Below are 23,576 nucleotides of genomic sequence, written 5' to 3' on the forward strand. Positions count from 1 at the left end.
CTGAGCAGGGAGTCCAACTCAGGGCTGATCCCAGGACCACAGGACCACAACCCGAGGTGAAGGCAGATGCCCAATGACAGAACTACCCAGGCATCCCATGATTTTTAACTATATTTTTAAAAAATTTTTTAAAATTTATTTATTTGATAGAGATCACAAGTAGGCAGAGAGGCACGCAGAGAGAGAGAGGAAGGGAAGCAGGCTCCCTGCCAAGCAGAGAGCCCCATGTGGGGCTCGATCCCAGGACCCTGGGATCATGACCTGAGCCAAAGGCAGAGGCTTTAACCCACTGAGCCACCCAGGCACCCCTTAACTACATTTTTTGAGTGATTTTCTTAAAGCTTACTCTAAGGCTTACAATATATATTATTTACCAAAATCTACTTCAGATTTATACTAACTCAGTATCAATAAGATAGACAAATTTTCTTCCTATTTGGCTTGATCTTTCTTTACTTTTTTGTGCTATTATTATTATACATATTACATCTATGCATGTCACAAGCCCAACAAACATAATTATTGACTTATGTTTTTCTATGTGTTTCAAAGAAGTGTTTTTTTAAGATTTATTTATTAGAGAGGGAGACTGAGAGAGAACACATGCATGCACATGTGCATGAGTTGGGCGGGGAGTGGCAAAGGGAGAGAGAGAATCTCCAGCAAACTCCTAACTGAGCACAGAACCCAATGCAGGGCTCAGTCTCACAATCATGAGATAACGACCTGAACCCAAATCAAGAATCAGACCTTAACCAAATGAGCCACCCAAGTACCTCTAAAGAAGTCGTTTAATTATTTATAAGCTTTTAAATGTTAACCTTCTTATTTATCAAGTTTGGTTCTCTTCTTTGCTTCCTGTGGATTCAATTATCATCTGGTGTTATTTCCTTGCTCCAATAAAGCTTCATTCCCACCCCCTTTTTTTGTTCTATTATTGCCCAATATATTACATTTCTATATGTAGACCTCAAAATACATTTTATAGAAAGTGTTTTATTTGTTCTTAAATGAATTCAGAAAGGAAAAAATGTAATTGTGATTTAAAAAAAAATAATTACTTAAATACCTTTATTGGTGCTCCTTGTCTTTAAATTACCATCTGGCAGTCATATCCATTCTATTGATGACCCCATCAAAGGCATTTCTATTACACTGTTTCTGACTTCTAGAATTTCTCTTTGACTCTTAAAATTCCCATCTCTCTGCTTATATTACCCATCTGTTCTTTCATGTTGTGTACTTTTTCCATCAGAGCTCTAAACATATTACTTATAGTTATTTTAAATTCTCAGTCTGGTGAGTCCAACTTCCTTGCCATATATGAATCTGATTTTGATGCTTGGTCTTTTCAAGCTGTGCTTTTTGTATTTTAATATGCATTGTAATTTCTCTTTTCAAAGTTGGACATAATACTCAGCTGGATTGGGGAAAAGAAACTCCACTGAATAGCCTTCAGTGAATTGGTAGTAATGTGAAGGGGGAAGGGAACAATCTATGGTTTTATGATTAGGTCTTAGTCTTTTAGTGATCATGGTCCCACATGACTTTCACTACTACCTCTCCAGGTTTCCTCCCCACACCCTCAACCCATTTAGGTGAAACAGGAGGCTAGAAGGGACTAAATTGGGTAGTTCTCTTACCCTAGAGTTGGTTAAGCTCTGGCAAAATCCAGTGTGATTAGTCTCCAGCAAAAGTTTCCTTTGAGGCTAGGCTTTTTGTTAAGAACAAAATTCAGAGGACATATTTCAGAATGGTTCATTTCTCCTCCCCCCTGCTGAAACCACAAGATTTTTCTGTAATATTCAGAGTGAGAATCTAGTGGGGCTCCAGGAACTAAAACTCACAAAAATATGCCCCTGGCCTGGTATCTAGGAGTTTTTAACTCAAGCTTGTCCATGCTCTGTCTCCAGTAATTAGTCAATTACCCTTCAAGCATTCCTACCTGATCCTGGCTCCAACAGTGGCTTTCAGGTGGGTTCTCCTCCAGGTAACCTGTGATCCTCTCTATTTGTCTGTCTCAAGTTTTCAGTTGGTGGTTTTGTCCTGTGTCCTCAATTCTCTCATGGATCAAAGAATAGCTGTTGATTTTCAGGTTTTCAGCTTTTTCTTTGTGTTAGGATGGGAGGTGTGACTTCCAAGGTTCCTAAATGTTTGACCAGAAACTGAAGTCCCCCATGCTGTTTTTAAAGAAAATGTCAAGCAATTTCCTAGATGAGTTGTACCATTTTACATTATACCAGCAATGTGTGAGGGGTCCAGTTTCTCCACATCCTTACCAGCATTTGGAATTGTCACTTTTTCATTTCAGCTATTTTAGTAAGTGTGTAGTGATTTCTCAAGGTAGTCCAAATTTGTATTTCCCTGATGGCTAGTGATGTTAACCATTCTCTTCATGTGCTTATTTGCCATATTCATATAGTGAATATATTCAGTGAAATGCTGCTTTGTGTCTTTTGACTATTTTCTTATTGGACTGTTTGCTTTTTTATTACTGAGTTTTCAGAATTCTTCATATATTCTAGATATGAGCCTTTTATCATAAATGTGGTTTGCAAGTATTTTCTCTCAGTCTGGATTGTCTTTTCACTTTTAATGGGGTCTTTGGAAAACATAAGTTTTTAATTTTGATGAGATTCAATTTACCAAGTTTTTCTTTTATGAATGTTTTTGTTAAGAACTATTTTTCAACAATTATACACTAAGTCCTGAAGACTTTCTTCCTTCTTTTCCCAAAAGTTTTAAGTTTTACATTTAGATCCATTTTGAGTTACTTTTTGTACATGGAGCAATGTTAAGTGGAGATCTATTATTTTTTTTTGGCCCATGAAATCCAACTGTTCTCTAATATCTCATGATTTATCATCATTAAATAATCAGCTTGATTTTCTTTTTGCTAAAATTAACCCACTGAAAACAGTGATCTTGATTGGGCAAGAGGCAGGTAGATTTATAATTTTTTGTCAACATAAGGGGGAGTATTTCAATTGAGACTTTAGGCACCTGGAACTCAGTATGAAAAAAATCAGAGAGTGGGGTAACAGGCTGGCTAAGACACAGGTAAAAAGGAGAAAATAAACTAAAAAAAAACCCAACTTCTCTCAATTCTATCTTTTTGCCTAGCATTTAGATCATAGCAAACCCCAAGTTAAAAAAAGAAAAAGAACAGAACTACAGTCAAGTTGCATGCCAATTATGCTAAGACGTAAAGTATACCTTTAAAGCAGTATTTCCAAATTGTAGTCACATAGATAACAAATTTGGAATACTTGAACAAATTTGCTGTATCTGTATATAATACGTACTACTACATGATCTTTGCCTTAACCAAGAACAATATTATTTTCTCAACATGTTTTAATGGTATCAACACAATCATCAGTTATATGCTTTGGAGACTGATTAGTATATCATGTGAGGTATTATAAGTAAAACCAAAACTCTCATCACCTGTGATTGATATGATTTTCCTACACAGGATTGACAAAAAAATCACTGCCTGCTGTTATTGTGATTTTTTATCAAGATTATCTGTCATCACATTACTCACATCCAAGCTTCTGCAGGTCTGAAATTTTCTTCCCCCTGAGTATGTAGTGGGAATTCCAGTTGATAACATTTTTGTTTAAAAAAAAAAAAAAAAAGAAAAAGAAAAGAAAATCAACGGAGTCAAGTTGTCTTAGTCTTAAGAATTTCTGGATTTCGTCCTTGGAGGAGGTCAGGATCTTCCCAAGGCCTGGGTCCTCGAATATTCTTCCAGTCATCAAAAGCGGAGTCCTTTATTTTCTACAGAGCCACAAAAATTAAAGTATATATATTAGGGTAAAAGTCCTGTGGCTTTGATTAGGACATTACTAAATGAATGACTAAATGAGTGGAAAAAATCCAATAAGCCCTCAATTATAATTGTAACAAATAAATCAGCTGCATGTCACACATACTAACTGAAGTAGTGATATATCTTCTAGGATTTGGAATTTTTCTTGCTTGCTGTGGAGGTTAATTAGAAAATCTTTCTCCCTCCCCCCATCAGAATAAAATTACTGAATTAGAGAAAGAGTCTGCATACTTTATTTCTGAGAGCACAAAGAAAGGCAAGAAGCCGGGAAAACAAAAGTCCAACTCTGAAGGCTGACTCAGCTAATAATGACTAGCATGGGTTAGCCTGGTGACAGTAGTAAATGAGAGGAAAAGAACAAAGGTGGAGACCCTAAAGTCTGCTAGAAGGAAGAAAAGAGACTAATGATTTGTCCTGCACCTGAGAAATGAGCCTGAGCCTGCAAATGAAGACATTCCCCACAGCTGCCAGGAGCAAATCCCTTTTATTCAATAAAACCTAGTTTAAACTACAGTTTGGATCATCGTACCTTCACAGTATGAAATGCCGCCCAGCACAGAAATGAAGGTCGAATAAAGGGAAGAATATAAATGGTTCTTCACCCTTCAACACCACTCTGACAGTAACTTTTCTACATCTACTTTTATTGTTCTGGAATTACTGAGAAAAAAAAGGCTCAGAGAACACAGAATCGCTTATATCCAGAGATAGGAAAAACAATATGAATTTACACTGACACTTGGATAATAAGCCTTTCTTTTACTAACAAGCTGTATAACCTTGGGCAAGTGATTTAATAAGCCACCTGGGCACTAATTCCCTCATAAGTAATAATAAAAAGGCTAAACCAAATGGTCTAGATGGTTTCTTCAGATCTCAAATTCTATGGTTTCCAAAATAACTAAAAGAAAATTTACTCCCAGAAAAACCTTCCAGAGCATCACTACTGACATAGTGCTTATAGATTGAGAAGTAGCAAGTCACTGGTCTTGACAAAATAATGGGGAAGTAGTGAACTGAAACCATGCTCTAAATGTCACTTACAGTTTCGCTAGGAGTCTATATTAAATATACATAAATGAACCAAGTTCTACTTATTTAATGTGCAAGGGAATAAGTTATTTTCAAGTACAGTATTGAAATTACCCAAAGTTACAAAAAGCTTTGAAGAAAAGATGGCCTTTACCCAGGTAACATAAGACAAATATGCTTAAGAGAATTTAAGAATATTTCTTAGATGGGATGCAAGGCTGGCAGAACGACTTCACATAAAACTGTTCCAGTCTTCACAGGTCTACAGTAAATGAAAGTGTCTCGGTGGAATTTAGCAAAACATGGACAGTCACTGAAGACCATGCTGTACATGTGTTGGGCAAGACCACCTAAGGCTTAACACTTAACAACCGTTACAGAATTGAGTATGAAACAGAATCAAGAAGTGCTGAAGAAATGCATTGCCAATCAATACTGGATTTTCAGCCCTGCTCCAGTGGAGACCTCTCTTTAACACCTACCTTGACATACGCCTGAGACACCAAAAAGGCTAATCTTTAGGAATACGGATTATGCCAAGAGTAAGACCTGCTTTGGACTCATTGCAATCCAAGCTCTGACAAGATCCTCTGGAGAGACAATTTGGAGAATGAGTCCCATAGAGTTACAACAGTATAGGAAACACCAAAGACTTTCCACAGAGCCTCCCTTAAAAAGACAAACCAAGCTCAAAATAATCAGCCAATAATTGAACTGCCTGCTAAAATGAAAATCAACACTCTTCACAAGTCTCTTCAATGTATTATTCACAATGTTCATCTTTCAAGCAAAATAACTAACCATACAAAGAAACAGGAAGTATGATCCACAGGCAAAAAATCAACAATATACAAGAAATGGAAAACATCTTCCTAACCACATGCTATAACACCATTTGCTATTAAACAGGAATTTTTGCTAATCAGATGGGTGGACGATGACACATTCTTATAATTTTAACTAACATTCCTATAAGCTTGGTATCTTGTCCTATGTTTAAGAATGATATTTATTCTCCACATCACATTTGTATCAGGGAGATACAAATCAAAACCACAATGAGATACTACCTTATACCAGTTGGAATGACTAAAATTAACAAGACAGGGAACAACAAATGTTGGCAAGGATGTGGAGAAAGGGGAAACCTCTTGCATTTTTGGTGGGAACGCAAGATGGTACTGCCACTCTGGAAAACAGTATGGAGGTTTCTCAAGAAGCTAAAAATAGAGCTACCCTACAACCCAGCTATTGCAGTACTGGATATTTACCCCAAAGATACAGATGTAGTGAGAAGAAGGGGCACATGTGCCCCAATGTTCACAGAAGCAATGTTCACAGAAGCAATGTCCACAATACCCAAACTGTGGAAGGAGCAGAGATGTCCTTCAACAGATGAATGGATAAAGAAGATGTGGTGTATATATACAATGGCGTATTACTCAGCCATTAGAAAGGATAAATACCTACCGGTAACATTGATATGGAAGGAACTGGAGGGTATTATGCTAAGTGAAATAAGTCAGTCAGAGAAAGACAATTATCATATGGTTTCACTCATACGTGGAATATAAGAAATAGCACAGAGGAACATAGGGGAAGGAAGGGAAAAACTGAATGGGGAGAAATCAGAGAGGGAGACAAACCATGAGAGATTCTTGACTCTGGGAAAGAAACTGAGGGTTGTGGAAAGGGAGATGGGTAGGGAGATGGGTAACTGGGTGATGGGCATTAAGGAAGGCATGTGATGTGAGGAGCACTGGGTGTTATAGGCAACTAATGAATCACTAAACACTTCATCAAAAACTAATGATGTACTACTATGTTGGCTAACTGAATTTAAATTTTAAAATATCATTAAAAAAGACACACACACACACACAAAAGAATGATATTTATTTCCTTTTTGCTGAAGTCTTTAAATTCTTTACCTCATGTTCCCACTGACCAACTAAAATGTTAAACTTTTCCATGTTGATCTGTAAATGCTGTTCATATTTAAGTAAACTAATTCATCATAACAGTATTTTTAGGATTCCTCATTTAACTAGTGACTTTATATACATTTTTTTTTTAGGCTGAACTTCTGAATTTTTATATATAAACTCATCAATCTTTACTTTTAAAGTTTTTGAATTTTGTATCACATTTAAATCAACTTTTCTGACTTAAGACCACAAAAAAGAATCTCCATCTTTCCCCCTAGTATTTTAGCACTTTTTTTTATTTTTAAATTTTTGTTCTACCTAGAATTTATTCATTTTAACACGTGAAATATAGATCCATCATATTTTCTTATCAAATGACTACATAGTTAGTTGTCCTAATACCATATTGTTTGGGGTCATTTTTTTCTGCACTGGTAGTAATTTAAGATAGAATCAGTCACTGGCTAGGAAAACTGCTACAAAAGAGAGATTATATTAACATTATATATTATATTATATTAACTGCTACAAAAGAGATTATATTAACATATAACATATATTAACATATGTACCTCATATTCGGATTCCAATGATATTTTATTCATTTTCAGTTTTTTTTCTAATTCAGGATCAATCTGCAGAAAAGAAAGAGGAGCCATAAGTTATTTAAGTCTGTTAGATTCAATTTTGAATTTAAAAAGTTATATAAGGGGGGAAAAAAAAGTTATATATGGAATGGCTGGGATGGTGAGGTTGGCCTAATAATTAATTGACATAAAACACATGAACAGGAGAAAAACAAATTTAATTATATATGTACAGGAGGCCCACAAAGACATGAGACTCACAGGTAGCCAGGAAATTGAGTCAGACAATTAAATATCATTCTGAGCTAAGGAAAATGAGGTAGGAAGCTAGCGTTTAAAAGGGGAGGAAGACAATTCACAGGAAGATAAAAAGCAAATGTTTGGTAAACAAATGTCCACTATGCCATGCAGGTAAGTCTTTCTAATATAAAAAGTTATCCCTGGTAATAGGTCTCTTCTTGGTACAGGCCCTCCATCTAAGTTGTTTTAGGCAGTTAAAGAAGAGATAAAAATCCTTTCCATAGTCTGCTAGGTCTTCAGCTCAAAATAATCCACATGTCAAAATGGTTCATTTTGGGACAGCATATCCTGCTCCCCCTCAACACCAAACAATAGAAGGAAAAAAACAAAAACTAAAACCTGCAATAATCTCTAGAGTAACCTTCAGTGGAAGAGTAAAAATACAGCTTTCTAACCAAAAGAACAATAACAAATTAATAAAACATTATTAATCCAAAAGAGGACCACAAAAAGGTCAGAAAGAAATAACTGTAATAAACAGCACATAAGAAGTATATTTAAACCCAAATATATAAAAATTTACATTAAATGCAAATGGATTTAATGCTCCAATTAAAAAACAAGACTATTAAAAACATATATTCTGTTTATAAGAGATATATTTAAAACCTAAGTATATAGAAAGGTTAAGCTTAAAAAGGAAGCTAAAGAAGTCATATTAACATCCAACAAAACAGCCTTTAAGGAAAGAAGCATTATTAGCAAGCAAAGCGTTAAGAAAAAGGCAACAGGTCCAAAATGGAGTCACTTCTGCTAAGCATGTCACCAAACTGACACTTAATATCTAACCTAAGTTCCACTCTCTCCCAGGAATGTGATCTTAACCAGTCAGTCTGGAACTTCCTGGTCAGAGGAGTGAGGTAAACTGCCTGACTGTCCCTGTCTGTCCCCCAAAGAAAGATGAAATAACATGTTCTTTCCTTGTCCCTGCTCAGTTCGGTCTTTAAAAGTCTCCTATTTTATACAGCTCTTCAGAGCTCTTTCCTTTTGCCAGATGCAAGAATCAATGAATAAAACCAACCTGATCTTTAAATTTACTGATATTTATTTGAATTTTTAAAAGATTTTATTTATTTATTCATGAGAGACAAAGAGAGAGGCAGAGGCAGAGAGAGAAGCAGGCGCCCCAAGGAGCAGGAAGCCCCATGCAGGACTTGATCCCAGGACCCCAGGATCATGACCTGAGCCGAAGGCAGACACCTAACCATCTGAGCTACCCAGGCACCCTGAATTTTTTTTTAAGGAAAACTTCATTATACTAAAAACTCAGCCATGAAGATGTACTAATTCTGAAATTATGTGTGCCTAATATCATGGTGAAATGGGAGTCATAATAGAGATGTCAGCACAATTTTCTCAGTAGCAGATAGAAAAAACAGATTTAAAAAGTCAACACTACATAAAATTTGAGAAAACCCTACAAACTTGACCAAATGAATGTACAAATGGATGTGTAAATTTTAATATGTACCCAACACTGCCAGACGTACATTTTTTCAAGCGCACATTATATATAAACTGATCATATGCTGTGTCATAAAGTCTCAACAAATATCAAAGAATGAGCTCATTGAAAATATTCTTTGATCACAATGCATCTAAGTTAGAAATCAATAAAAAATAATTAGAAAATCCCCTATACTTATAAATTAAACACTTCTAAGTAGCTTCTGAATAACTGAAAACATTTTTAATTAAATGATTGTGAACATATTATATATTAAACTTGCATGACATGCTAGGCCCATGTTTAAAAGGAAATTTGTCAGCTTATAAGCATATATTACAAAAAAAAGAGGATGCCTGAGTGGCTCAGTCAATTAAACAGCTGTGTTTGACTCAGGTCATGATCCCAGGGTCCTGGGACCAAGTCCCATATCAGGCTTTCTATTCAGTGGGGAGCCCGCTTCTCCCTCTCCCTCTGCCTGCTGCTCCCTCTGCTTATGCTCTCTATCAAATAAATAAATAAAATTCTTTAAAAAATTACAAAAAAAAAAGATGGACAGGAAAAGAGCTAAGATTCTACCTCATAAAGTTAGAAAAAAGAAACTTAAAGGAAAAAGTAAATAGAGAATAGAGCTAATTAAAGATCAAACAAATGTATGACAAGAGAATAAACTTAACCAAAAGTTATCGATAAATCTCAAGTAAAATCGACTTAGAAGAAAGAGAAGTCACAAATATGCGTATTCAGAATGAAAAAGATGTCAACAATATAAATTTTATGGGCAACAGATACTCGGATAATATGAATACTTTTAGGCCCACAAACTTGAAAAATTAGACAAAATGGACAAATTCATAGAAAACTACAACTTTCTAACATGTAATAGAAAAAATAAACTATTTGAACAGTGTTATAATGTATAAAGAGATGAATCTGAACTTTAAAATCTTACGTAAAGAAAACTCCAGGTTCAGGTGGCTTTACCAGTGGATTCTACTAAAGAAGAAATAATGCCAGTGTAACAAAAAACCTTCTAGTTATGTGGTGAGCACAAGTTTGATGTCAAAATTTGAAAAAGATAGTAAGAGAACAGGCCAACTTCACTAATGCAGAATTCCTGAAGAACATACTACAAAAGATAGCAACATACCAAAAAGACAGTATACCAAGATCAAGGTGAGTTCATTTCTCAGGAATGCACAATTAATTTGAAAACCACAATGTGATTTGTAAATAAATTAATGCAACAAAACAGACAACAAAACAGACACAGAAGAGCAGGAAGGAAAAATGTTGTGTCAGTAAATGGTGCTTGGACAACTTATTGTCTATATTAGGGGAAACATTCTATAAGCAGAGTTAGGGATCCCCAGAAAAAGAAAGACCCAGACATTTCAGGTCCCCAGCTATCCCCTGCCACTATTCCCCCACCCCCTGGATGTGTGCCTTACCAACTCTACTTGCCCAAGCACACTTCTTCGCAGAACTGCCTAGGGGGTGTTAGAATTACAAAGAAATGAAAAAGAAAAAGAAAAAACAAAAAACAAAACAGCAGTTAAGAATTTTAAGGGAACAATGGGAATGTAAAAACTAAGTCTCTAATAGGCCAGTAGATAGCCTAACCATATCAGAAACAAAAAAATCAATGGTAAAACTCCCAGTGCTATTTCAAAAGTAAAGATTGACCTAGCACATTCTTGAGCTGTCTTTGCAGGATTGAAACTAGCAGAACATTTAAAGCTTGTTTTTCAGAACTGTTTCTCTGTAGTCAGCTACTGTTTCTTTTCAGACCCCACTAAGAAATACACTGGCTATGGGTCAACTGATAAGGTTCCAGTCTATGAACAAGCAGGCCCCGGCAGACCTTACCTGAGAAAACCAGCCTAAGATCTCATCCAGCTCAGCACCTGGGTGGCTCAGTCATTTAAGAGTCTGCCTTCGGCTAAGGTCATGATCCCAGTGTCTTGGGATGGAGCCCCATATCGGGCTCCCTGCTCAGGGGAAACCTGTTTCTCCCTCTCTCTCGCTATCTCTCTGGCATAAATAAATAAAATCCTAAAAAAAAAAAAAAAAGAAAGAAAGAAAGAAAGATCCCATCCAGTTTATACTAGCTTGTGGATCGTGTCCATAGCCCCTTCCCTTTGTCCAACAGTTATTATGCTTCAGTACAGTATTAAAGTCTTTGCCCTGTGAGGAGCACAGGTTTCATAAGATACTATGTCTGCACAACCTTATTCCTGCCTTTACGTGTGATGACAAAGCTCCCCTTTCTGAATATCCACCCTAATCTTAAATAAAAAGAACTCTCTCACCCCTGTTTGGGTAGTCATGGATTTGGAAGTTATTTCCATGATCATCTTCTTGTTTGCTGCAAATCAAGTTTCCTTTGTGTAACAACTCCGCCTGCTGTCATTCCTATAGATGAGCTGTTGTAATCTCTATCTGCAACTCACCAAGGAGCAAACAAACTCAGATTAGTTGAGTTACAGCTAGTTCCGTTATAGTTCCTCCAATGTGTGTGGGTTTTTTTCCAAACCACCAAGCAATTAACTCAATTCTGACACTACCTACCTGGAGATAAGAGTCAGGTCCCACACATTAGGGGCTCAGTCATCTAAGATAGCCCCCTTCCCCACTTCACACACCAACTGCAAATCCAGGATGTCACCTGTACTTGACTGTCTATATAGACTGGAGGTTCCAACAATCCCTCCCTGAGCAACTCACAGAACTGAAACATTTTATTTATAAAAGACCAGATGGAAAAGACACAAGGGAAAGTACAAGGGAAGGGTGTGGAGATCGCATGTCCTTTCTTTTTTTTTTTTTTTTTAAGATTTTATTTATTCAGGCAAAGTACAAGGGAAGGTGTGGAGATCGCATGTCCTTTCTTTTTTTTTTTTTTTTTTTAAGATTTTATTTATTCATTTGACAGAGAGAGATCTCAAGTAGGCAGAAAGGCAGGCAAAGAGAGAGAGAGGAGGAAGCAGGCTCCCTGCTGAGCAGAGAGCCCAATGTGGGACTTGATCCCAGGACCTTGAGATCATGACCTGAGCCGAAAGCAGAGGCTTAACCCACTGAGCCACCCCGGCGTCCCTGTATGTCCTTTCTAAGAGGGCTACTCCCCCAGCACTTCTACAAGTTCCCCAGCCAGGAATTTGTCTGAATCTTATCTTTTTGGTTTTATTTGTGCTTCATTACATGGGGATGACTGATTAAGTCCTTGCCATTGGCAATTGATTCAACCTCTAGCCCTACTCCCCTCCCTGGAAGTCAAGAGGTGGGACTGAAAGTTCCAACCCTGTCTCACAAGGCTGGCTCTCCTAGCAACCAGCCCGCATCTTTAGGTTACCCAGGGGCATTCCATAAATCACTCACACGACAAAAGACACCTTGCTTGCTCTCAACAATTAGGAAATTCCAGGGATTTTAGTTCAATGCCAGAAAATAGGGCAAAGACCAAATACCTATCTCTTATAAATCAGAATATCACAATTCCTCACACTGTGTACAAAAAATCAATTCCATTTGGGTTTTATAGTTGCAGATCTGAGTATAAAAGGCCAAACAAAAATTTTAGCAATCATATTGAAAAATATTTTTATTTTGGCATAAGAAAAACTTCTTAAAAGGACAAAAAGAAAAAGTAACTCTGAGTAAAAAAGGAATAACAGACTACACTAAACTTGTTCATCAAAAGACACCATTAAGATGACAAAAAGGTTTATAATCTGCCATGTATAAAGAAATCTTACAGAACAATAAGAAAAAGACCAACAATCCACAGAAAAAATGGGCAACCGAGACCTAAAACATCACAATAGAGGACACACAATAAAGGAAATATAAGTGGCCAACAGACACTGGAGCAGTGATCAACTTCAACACTCACTCCTCCAGAGCAGGAAGGGGATTGGCCCCCAGGCTATCCAAGATCCAATATTCAGTTAAAAAATTATAAGGTCGGGGTGCCTGGGTGGCTCAGTTGGTTAAGCTTCTGCCTTCGGCTCAGGTCATGATCCCAGGGTCCTGGGATCGAGTCCCGCATCGGGCTCCTTGCTCAGCACAGAGTCTGCTTCTCTACTCTCCCTCTGCCCCTCCTGCTCATGCTCTCTCTCTTTCTCTCTTTCTCTCTCACTCTCTCTCTCAAATAAATAAATAAAATCTTAAAATAAAAATAATATATAAAAATAAAAATAAAAATTAAAATTACAAGGTGTGTTCAAAGACAGAACATTTACCCACAAAACCAACAAGAGAAAAAAACTAGACACTAAAGCAGATCTATAGTTGATGTACGTTGGAGATAGGACTTTAAAGTAACATATATAGGGGCGCCTGGGTGGCTCAGTGGGTTGGGCCGCTGCCTTTGGCTCAGGTCATGATCTCAGGGTCCTGGGATCGAGTCCCGCATCGGGCTCTCTGCTCAGCGGAGAGCCTGCTTCCTCCTCTCTCTCTCTCTCTCTCTGCCTACTTGTGATCTCTCTCTCTGTGAAATAAATAAATAAAATCTTTAAAAAAAAAATAATAAAGTAACATATATATATTCAAGATATTAAAGGAAAAAGTAAATAAAAACATGATTTCATGGAACATTATATGTATTATACATTTTTTAAATTTAATATTTACCCTAATACTTACTGTCTTTAAGACTAGTTGAAGTTGGTGTTTCTCTTAAACTATAAAATTAACTGAGAAAATTGAATGGGTCTTTAATACACTTTACTTTCCTACTAATAATTATTAATTAATATAATTAATATACATTATATAATATATATTTCACTAGTAGATCTCAATAATATTGGTAGAAAAATTTGTATATATAAATATTATATATGTACATAGGAAATTATACATATGTATATATGCTTTACATATACAAAACTTGGGAAAAAACTCAAATATCAGATGTGGCCACAAACAAAAGCTACATACTTTTTTTTTTTTTTAAGATTTTATTTATTTATTTGAGAGAGAGAGAATATGAGAGGAGAGAGGTCAGCAGGAGAAGCAGATTCCCTGGCGAGCAGAGAGCCTGATGTGGGATTCGATCCCAGGACTCCAGGATCATGACCTGAGCCGAAGGCAGTCGCCCAACCAACTGAGCCACCCAGGTGCCCCAAAAAACTACATACTTCTGAATGAATTAATCAGAGTTGCTTAACTAGAGTTCTTATGTAACACCTGGCCTAAATTTGTTCATGATTGTAAATTAAAGAGGGTGAAAATCCTAGCACTACCTCTAAATAGCCATGTATCCATAGGTAAGTTACTGAAGCTCTCTGAGCCTCAGTTTCCTCACCTGTGAAATAAATTTCACATATATTTATATGTATAGTTTCATATATAACATATAAATATATACCTAAAAAAGGTAAGTATCATTATTTGTAATGAAAAATAATTTTCCTTTCCTTCAGTTTATCAGTATACTTTATATATCAATATAATTTATAAAATTACTGGTATTAATATAAAACAGCTAATTTGTAATTAGAATAATATAACAGGAGTGAAATTGTCCAACATTCTCCAGCCCCTTTTAAATCCTAAAAACAACTCTACTGAATATATTTCATTGGAGAATGCAGTATTGCAAATTTTCTATGAATAAGATAACTAAATTCTTTATATTTCATGATTCATTTCCGTATGATCACTCATGTTGTCTTAAAGAGGAAGAAAGAGCCCAAAGATCATACGACCCCTTGAAAAATTAGACAAAACTCACACTGCTTAGTACACTAAGTAAACACACTAAACCTGAACAATCATATACACAGACACATGTTAAACTCCAATTACGGTCCTTACTTTAATTTTCACAGCATCATAGCGGATTTGTGAAAACTCACGAAGACCAAAAGAACCTCCAACAATCAGCAACTGAAACAAAGAAAGGAAACAGTTAAACAAAACAGAAGGGCAGAATTCAGTCTATCTACAGACTAATGTCAACAGTGGCAGTTTATATGAAACCCAATACATTATTTTCTTGGTGAGCTTCCATTCATCCATTCAGAGTAGATGCAGTACTGTCACTAGGAAACATTTTACCCTATCACCAAATATCAAAGTCAGTACCCCATTACTTGTTTTTTGTTGTTGTTGTTCATTTTTAAAGATTTTATTTGTTTATTTGAGGTGGGGGAGAGAGACAAACAGACTCTGTGCTGAGCGCTGAGTGTAGAGCCCAATGTGGGACTTGATCACATGACCCTGAGATCATGACCCGAGCAGAAGCCAAGAGTTGGACACTTAACCAACTGACACACCCAGGTGCCCCCTCATACTTGTATTACACATTATGGTTTAAATAACATCATCACAAGCATTGTATTAGTTGATCTTCTAAAAGAACTAAAGCTAAGAAAAAATCCATTTAAAAGATGGGGAAATAAAAGAACAGGCAATTAAATGACTTGCCTATGATCATACTGAGTAAAGCTAGGAATTAAATTCTGGCCTTATTTCTTCAAGACCAGAATTCTTTCAATTTTCTATGTTTGCAAAATAAGCTAACTACACAGCATTTTTCTCCATTTTCTTACCAACTAATAAAAGAATCGCATAAAATATACCACACTTCTCAATACAGGGCAAACCTTACAAGATCCCTCCAGCTGTCATTGCTGTTTTATCATCTCTTCCAATAATCTAATGGGCATTCACCCCTAATCCTAAAGCTGTAATAGTCTAGCAATTTGGATAAAAATAAAGTTTGATCACTACCTTCGTTTTTATGTCAATATACTAATATCACCAAATAAGGAAATATAAAGATATAAAACACTGTAAAATATAAAACTTTACAATTTTAAAGTTGAAATACTAATAAAACCTTTAGGTTATAAATTTTAAAACCCAGTAAGTCTGACCACATAAAAATTTTAAATGTCTATCCTGAAAAATAAATGAAATAATAACAACACAAAATCAAGAGACAACAAAGCAGGAAAAATATCTGGCAATGTCAATATGTAAGAATTACTGAGTAACATAACTCTTGTCTTTGTGTTTCAATGAAGAGACACATCCCTGGCTTTCGTAACTCTGTCTCAGTCTCCTTTTTTTCATTCTTCCTCATCTTCCCAACCTCAAAATGTTGGGAGTATCCCAAAAGGCTCCAATTTTCACATTTCTTCTAACTATTCACAATCAAAACTGAGTCCATAGCTGATGTCATCCAATTTCATGGCTTTAAATGGGCTCTATAACCTAACAACCTCCAAATGCAGGCTTTCAATGGGAAGCATCCCATTGCCTTCCTATTTGACATTTCCACTTGAAAGTTTAACAGACACATGGGGCACCTGGGTGGCCCAGCTGGTTACACATCTGACTTCAGCTCAGGTTATGAACTCCAGGTCCTGGAATCTGCCCACATTGGTCCGCCATGGGGGGAGGTCTGCTTCACCCTCTCTCCTCTCTGCCCCTCCTCCACATGCTCTCAGAGAAATAAAATCTAAAAAAAAAAAAAAAAAAAAAAAAAAAAGTCTAGCAGATATAATAAATTAATATTTAAAAAAACTGTCTTGACTCTTACCCCAACACTCTTTCCAGTAAATGTCAACAGCTTTCATCCAACAGCTCAAGCAAACTTCTTTGTAATCATCATAAGCTCCTTTCATTTGTTTCTCACATCTAATCCATCCCTGAGTTCTGTCACCTCTTTTTTTTTTTTTTTAAGATTTTATTTATTCATTTGACAGAGTGAGAGAGCACAAGCAGGGGGTACAGGGGGAGATAGGGGAAGAAGCAGACTCCCTGCTCCTCCCTGGGAGCCCAGTGTGGGGCTCAATGGACCCTGGGATCATGACCCAAGCCAAAGGCAGATGCCTAACCATCTGAGCCACCCAGGCGCCCCATCACCTCTACTTTTAAAATATTTCCTGCATCTGACAATTTCTGACTATATCTTCTCCTAACATTCTAGTCCAGGCATCCATTATCTCTTTCTGGAACTTCTACAATCATAGTACCCACATGTTACATAATGAAGAATTTGTCTGATCTTTGTCTTGGGTTCCTGGGCAGAAAGTACTACCTGGGACTTTCCTGAGTGACAGGAGTATCTTTGTTATTGGTGGGGGGCCCCTAAGACCACATCTGAGTTTATGCTAATGAGGTGACTCAGGGCAGGCCCCTAGATAGTTACAGTATACAGTCAGGCCATGCTGGAATGACCAACCGTGTGAATAGAGGGATGGAGCTTTAAGCCCTATGATATCAACCTGACCCCCAAGGAGATGGGGCTGGACACCGAGTTCCCTCACATTGTTAATGATTCAATTAACCATACCTAGATAATAAAACCCCAATTAAAAAAACTCTGGACACTGAAGCTTGGTTGAGCTTCCTGGCTGGTAAACACACCAATGTGCGGGGAGGGTGGCATGCCCTGATTTCACAGGAGGAAAAATGGAAACTCTGCTTTTGGGACCTTCCAGATCTTACCCTGTGGTCTCTTCTTTTGGCAAGTCCTAATTTATACCCTTTATAATAAAACTATAATTGTAAGTATAGTGCTTTCCTGAGTTCTGTGAGTCATCCTAGTGAATTACTGAATTTGAGGGGGTTAACAGGAACCCATGAATTTATAATCGGTTGTATCAGAAGCACAGGTGGTCTAAGAATGCCAGAGCTTTCAGCTGGTGTCTCAAATAAGGGGAGTTTCATGAAGGACTATTCCCTTACTCTGTGAAATCTGTGCTAATTCTGATTAGGGCCAGAACTGTACCACCTACCCCTCATTACCACAGTATCTACACTCCTAACTAAGTATCTTCATTTGTGCAGTAGATACTGTATTATCTTATCTATTGAAGGAACCAGATTCATCAATTCTCTCATTTCCTAGATCATGAAAATCTTGCTCACTACCACATGAGTCATAATAAAAAATGCTATTATTTCTCCCACTTATTAACAAACTTCTCTAGACCTCACTTCCTAACATTACTGTCCTCTCTCCTTGTTCCTATATGCAGTAAAATTTCTCGAAGGAGTTGTTGATGCTCACTGTCCCTCCCACTCTCCCTTAGACCCATTCCAACCACAAAAGACATCCACATTTCCAAATCCAATGGTTAACTCTGTTCTCATCTTATTCATGAGCATGATCTGACACAGTTGATCACTTTACTCCTTTCCCCCTTACACCTGGTTTTTCTTTTACCTGAGAATACTTCTTAGTGTCTTTATTGGTTCTTCCTGTGCACTCAACCCCTAATGTTGGGAGTACCCCAGGGCATAATGACTGGTCTTCTCTACATTACTTTCTTTTGTGATCTCAATCAATCCTGTAACTTTAAAAATATTCACATGTTGATTACTAACACTCCACCTTTAGAAAGGATCAAGCAGGCACCAGGGGAACAAAGCAGCACCAAGTAAACAAACAAAGCATACCAGAATAGCACTGCAAGGGTTCTGGAACCTAAATTATTATTGGAAAGAAAGCCCAAAATAGTATGCTATTACCTACAAGCTAAGTCTAAGCATGGTGACTGCTTGCTAAAGTAGAAGACTTAAATAGGATACAGAGTTTCCTAACATAATATTCAGAATGTCCACGATACAATAAAAACTCATTTGTCATAGCAAGAATCAGGAAAACAGCAAGTTGAATTAGAAAAGACTATCAAGAGATATTAACATGGAGATAAACCAGATGTTGGAATGATCTGACAAAGATTTTATTTATCTATTTTTAAGATTTATTTATTATTTGAGAGAGAGAGAGACAGCGCCCACTGCGCCTGCACCTGCACCTGTGGGGAAGGGGCAGAGGGAGAGGGAGAAGCAGACTCCCCGCTGAGCAGGGAGCCCCATGCCCATGCCGGCTGGATCTTAGGACCCTGAGATCATGACTTGGGCCCAAACCAAGAGTTGGACACTTAACTGACTAAGCCACCCAGACACCCCATGACCTAACAAAAATTTTAAAGGAATCATTATAAAAATGCTTCAGAGAGCAGTAACAGATGTTCTTAAAACAAATGAAAAATTAGAAAATCTCACCAAAGACATAGGAAAAAAAAGAACCAAAAGATAACGTCAAGTGAAATGGCAGACTAAGAACCTCCAAAAATCTTCTCCATCAAAGCAATGAGAAAACTGGCAAAAGTTGTCACAGCAACTTTTTTAGAAATTTGAAAATTAAGCAAAGACTTGCAGTAATGTTGGGAACATCTTCTTAAGAAGGAGACTACCTTTCAGTAAGAACAGAAAGCTTGGTGGCATTTTTATTCCCACCTCCCTGCCCCAGCTCCATGGTAACCATGAGAACAAATAGAACGCATCATGATACAAAGCAGTAACCTCTAAAGGGGCAGCACGGGGTTGGGGCTCCTTAAAATCTTATTCTCTGAGAACTGTCACTGCTTGACCAAATCTGGTGGTTCAGTGGAAATCACAGTCACAAGGCTTGCTTCAGTTTTCCTGACTTGGAGCTCAACTAGTACTAAAGACTTCTCCCAAGAACTGTTTGTTGAAAAAATTCAGAGGCAATTGTTTAACATTGTGACTGCCTGAGATGGTAGGCAACAGGGCAAATAACAGTCTAAACAAAAAGCTTAAAAGGAAAATATGAGAAATAAGGTGTCCACAGAGGACTCTGAAAAGTTCTAATATATTCCTGAGAATCTAGAAGGAAATGCTAATGAACAGAATTGTGCCCATGCCCAGAGTTGTGTAAGCTCAGGAAAGATCTGAGAAGGCCTTAAACACTTGCCTGTGGCTAACCTTGAGTCTCTGAGCAAATGGGAAGTAAAAGCTCAAGGCAGAGTTGTAACCTGCCTGGCTGAGTGTTGAAGACACACCAAAACAAGCACACAGAGGCCCTCAAAAAAGACTTACTGGTTCCAGGTGTTTAAGGAAACCTCTACCCAATAAAAAGAAAAATAACCCGATTTAGAGTGGGCAAATGATATGAATAAACATTTCTTCAAAGAGATACAGATGACCAATAGCCATATGAAAGGATGCGCCATATCATTAGTCATGAGGTAAATGCAAATCCATACCACAATAAGATACCTTCACGTACACTGAGAAGAGTGTAACAAAAAAGATGGACATTAGCAAGTGTTGGCAAGGACACGGAGGATTCATTGCTGGTGGGAATGTTAAATGATGTAGCCACTCTGGGCAAGAGCTTGACAGTTCCTCAAAATGGAGTACCAGATAACCCAGCCATTCTATCACTGGGGAGATACCTAAGAGAAAAGAAAACATATGTACATCCATACAGAAACTTGTACATGAATGTTCGTAGCAGCATGATTCACAAGGGCCAAAAACTGGAAACAATCTAAATGTTCACCAATGGATAAATAAAATGATAAATAAATAGGACAGGATTAGGATTAAAAAATTTTCTAGCCAAATGTTGGAACATTATTTAGCCATAAAAAGGAATGAAGTTTTGATACGTGTTATAACGTGAATGAATCTTGAAAACACTATGCTAATTGAAAGAAGTCAGTCACAAAAGACCACATGTCATATTACACTATTAAATGTATAGACAGGGGCGCCTGGGTGGCTCAGTGGGTTAAAGCCTCTGCCTTCGGCTCAGGTCATGATCCCAGGGTCCTGAGATCGAGCCCTGCATCGGGCTCTCTGCTCCACAGGGAGCTTGCTTCCCTTCCTCTCTCTCTGCCTGCCTCTCTGCCTACTTGTGATCTCTGTCAAATAAGTAAATAAAATCTTTAAAAAAAAATCTATAGGGGTGCCTGGGTGGCTCAGTGGGTTAAAGCCTCTGCCTTCAGCTCAGGTCATGATTCCAGGGTCCTGGGATCAAGCTCCACATCGGGCTCTGCTCAGCGGTGAGCCTGCTTCTCCCCTCTCACTCTGCCTGCCTCTCTGCCTACCTGTGATCTCTCTCTGTCAAATAAATAAATAAAATCTTTAAAAAAAAAAATCTATAGACAGAAGTAGATTAGTGGTTGCCTACGTTGGGGGGAGAGAGGAGAAAACAGGAAGTGACTACTAATGAGCATGGTGTCCCTGATGAAATTATTCTGAAGTTAGACAGTGGTGGTAGTTGCATAACTCTGTGAATATAGTAGAAACACTGAACCGAACACTTAAAATGGGCTAATTTTTTGGTGTGTAGGAACCAGTAGGTCACTGGTCAAATTAGAAAGGTAAATCCTAACTAAATGGGTAGTGTGGAAGCTGAAACAAGTATATTCTCTTTCTTCAAGTAGTTTGGACACGGAGGGAAGGAGAGTTGTATTTGCATATATACCTGGTGTTCAAAGTCCTCTTCTGTATGTCCTATGAAGCATTAATATTTATCCAAGAGAGGAAATAATTTCAGTTTAAAGATAAATGTAGTATAGTAATTATGGCATATGCAACTGTTACATGATGAAGAGGATGTATCTTTTGAGTTCTTTCCAGTACTGTCTGGTTTCAGAGTACTGAATTCAACATTTTCCTCTTCAATTTATTACTATGTTTAGGATTCATATTTTGAAACATGGTTCTCTAGGTCTGGTATAGATGTAGAGACCAGTACAGGGTATCACATTTGGGGAAAAGGCTACTGTGGTACTTTCCATTCCCTGAAATAAAATACAAGTGGAAACCCCTAAACTCCTAGAAGGTACTTCAACACTAGTGGTTTTAATACCGTGGCTTGTGATTTTGAAAAATAAGAAACAAAATCAAGTTGGCCTTCCCTGGGACATGCAGGTGACCACAAGTTAGTGACCACGACCACAATGCTTCTGAATGGATCTCCATTTGGGGGCAGAGGAACCTAGAGGGAGGATAGTTTTTACACATGCCCTGTCATTTACACAAATATAATTACTGCATTATCTTTTAAGATAGTTTTCTTTAAACTTTTTTTTTAAAGATTTTATTTATTTATTTGACAGAAATCACAAGTAGGCAGAGAAGCAGGCAGAGAGATAGAGGAGGAAGCAGGCTCCCTGCTGAGCAGAGAGCCCGATGTGGGGCTCGATCCCAGGACTCTGAGATCATGACCTGAGCTGAAGGCAGAGGCTTTAACCCACTGAGCCACCCAGGCGTCCCTCTTTAAACTTTTTAAAGGTCACTTCTCTCCTTTAGTTCTGCTTAAATGTGAAAGTTGGTAACTTCATCTTACCAATATCCATACAAAGAATTAAACAGGATTTAAAAGAAAGTGGCTTTTGTCCACACGTTTTATTGAAATTGCCTCATTTACTATCACATCAAGGCTTGCTGAAGCAAAACAACTTGCCAAGGTGAAGCAACAACAACAAAAAAGGGCGCGGGGGTGGGGGGGGCAGAGAGTTATCTGGCTGGATTCCAGCTCTGGCTGGTGTTATGTCAACCTCAAGCTGTATCTTCTAGACGAACGAGATCCTCAGGGAACTCAGTGCAGGACAGGACGCAAACACATAAACACCAAAAGTACACTCAACGTGCTTCAAAATGATCAACTGCAAGTCAGCGACCTTTTGAAAGGTCCTACAATGTGGCAGGCACCGTGCTAAACACTCAGTTTTCACAAGGTTTTATTGAACTCCTACCAACAACCCGGGAAGAATTAAACCAGTTCACAAACAAGGAAGCTGAAACGTGGAGATGCCCGAAACTGTACAAATTAAGTAAATACACCTGGCTCCAACGAGCCACACCACCGTCCAGGTGTAGCAGGGGGTTAACAATGTCAGTTCAGTAATCACCCAGACCTGGGGCAAAATCTGGTTCTGACCTCGCTCCCTGAAGCACACCCTGCTGACTACTAGGGAGGGTAAAAGGGGGACTCCAGATCGTGGTACGAGCGAAGGGAGAAGACTAGGACTGCCACCTGCCGCCAGCCCCTTCCCCGCCCCCTTCCCCGCCCAGGCTGCGGCTCCCCGCCCCCTCTGCCTCCCGGATCTGGGCCGCCAGGACCTGCCGAGCCGGACGCCCCACCCCTTCCGGAATCCCGCCCCACGCGCTCTCCCTGCCGGCCCTCACCAGCATGGGGACTCCATAGCGAAGCGTCTTGTTCTTGCGCAGGATGCGCATCACCGAATGTACAGACATGACTGAACTCTCCCACGGGCGCGGACGCCTAGTCCGACAGGCCCAGCGCGGCCTCCCGAATTCAAGCTCCCTCCCCAGAAGGAAGTCCTTGACTCGCCTCCTTTCCTCGGCCTCTCGGTGCTCGGTCCTCCCCTGATCAGCCTCCGCCAGGCAAAAGCAATAGATGCGCGTAACACACCCCCCGCGTCCGGGGGGAAATTTCGTGTGTCGGCCATTTGGTTCCGGGACATTGGTTTGCAGTCGAAACTTAGGGATTGAAGCCGTATTTGTAGTCCTCAGTAGATGATGTGGAAACAGATACCTCCCACGTTCTGGGTCTTGCCCAACGTCTTCTGACGTTCCCTAGCACATAGCCGCTCTATAAAATCAGCTAAGAAAAAAAAAAAGTTACCTTCGAGCTAGTA

General features: G+C 38.3%; 1 protein-coding gene across 1 annotated transcript; it reads right to left on the minus strand.

Annotated features, from left to right (window-relative positions):
* Positions 1-2,664: 2,664 nt before the first annotated feature.
* Positions 2,665-23,291, minus strand: LOC111148670 (cytochrome c oxidase assembly protein COX16 homolog, mitochondrial). Its single transcript, XM_022505439.1, has 4 exons — positions 23,104-23,291; positions 14,953-15,024; positions 7,371-7,433; positions 2,665-3,786 (listed from the first exon to the last, which is right to left on the minus strand). Exons 1-4 carry the CDS (start codon positions 23,170-23,172, stop codon positions 3,670-3,672), a joined length of 321 nt encoding a protein of 106 aa, XP_022361147.1. The 5' UTR covers positions 23,173-23,291; the 3' UTR covers positions 2,665-3,669.
* Positions 23,292-23,576: the final 285 nt, after the last annotated feature.

Source organism: Enhydra lutris, unplaced genomic scaffold (assembly GCF_002288905.1).
Source record: "Enhydra lutris kenyoni isolate GAN:26980312 unplaced genomic scaffold, ASM228890v2 scaffoldscaffold20, whole genome shotgun sequence".
In the NCBI taxonomy this organism is placed as follows: Eukaryota; Metazoa; Chordata; class Mammalia; order Carnivora; family Mustelidae; genus Enhydra; species Enhydra lutris.

Bases quoted from the DNA above. Each gene is read 5' to 3' on its own strand.
- LOC111148670 (XM_022505439.1), bottom strand. From the start codon at position 23,172: ATGTCTGTACATTCGGTGATGCGCATCCTGCGCAAGAACAAGACGCTT. The intron at 15,025-23,103 runs GTGAGGGCCGGC...TCTTTGTTTCAG, and splicing joins GCTATGGAGTCCCCATGCTG to TTGCTGATTGTTGGAGGTTC. The intron at 3,787-7,370 runs GTACATATGTTA...GTGGCTCTGTAG, and splicing joins CATTGGAATCCGAATATGAG to AAAATAAAGGACTCCGCTTT.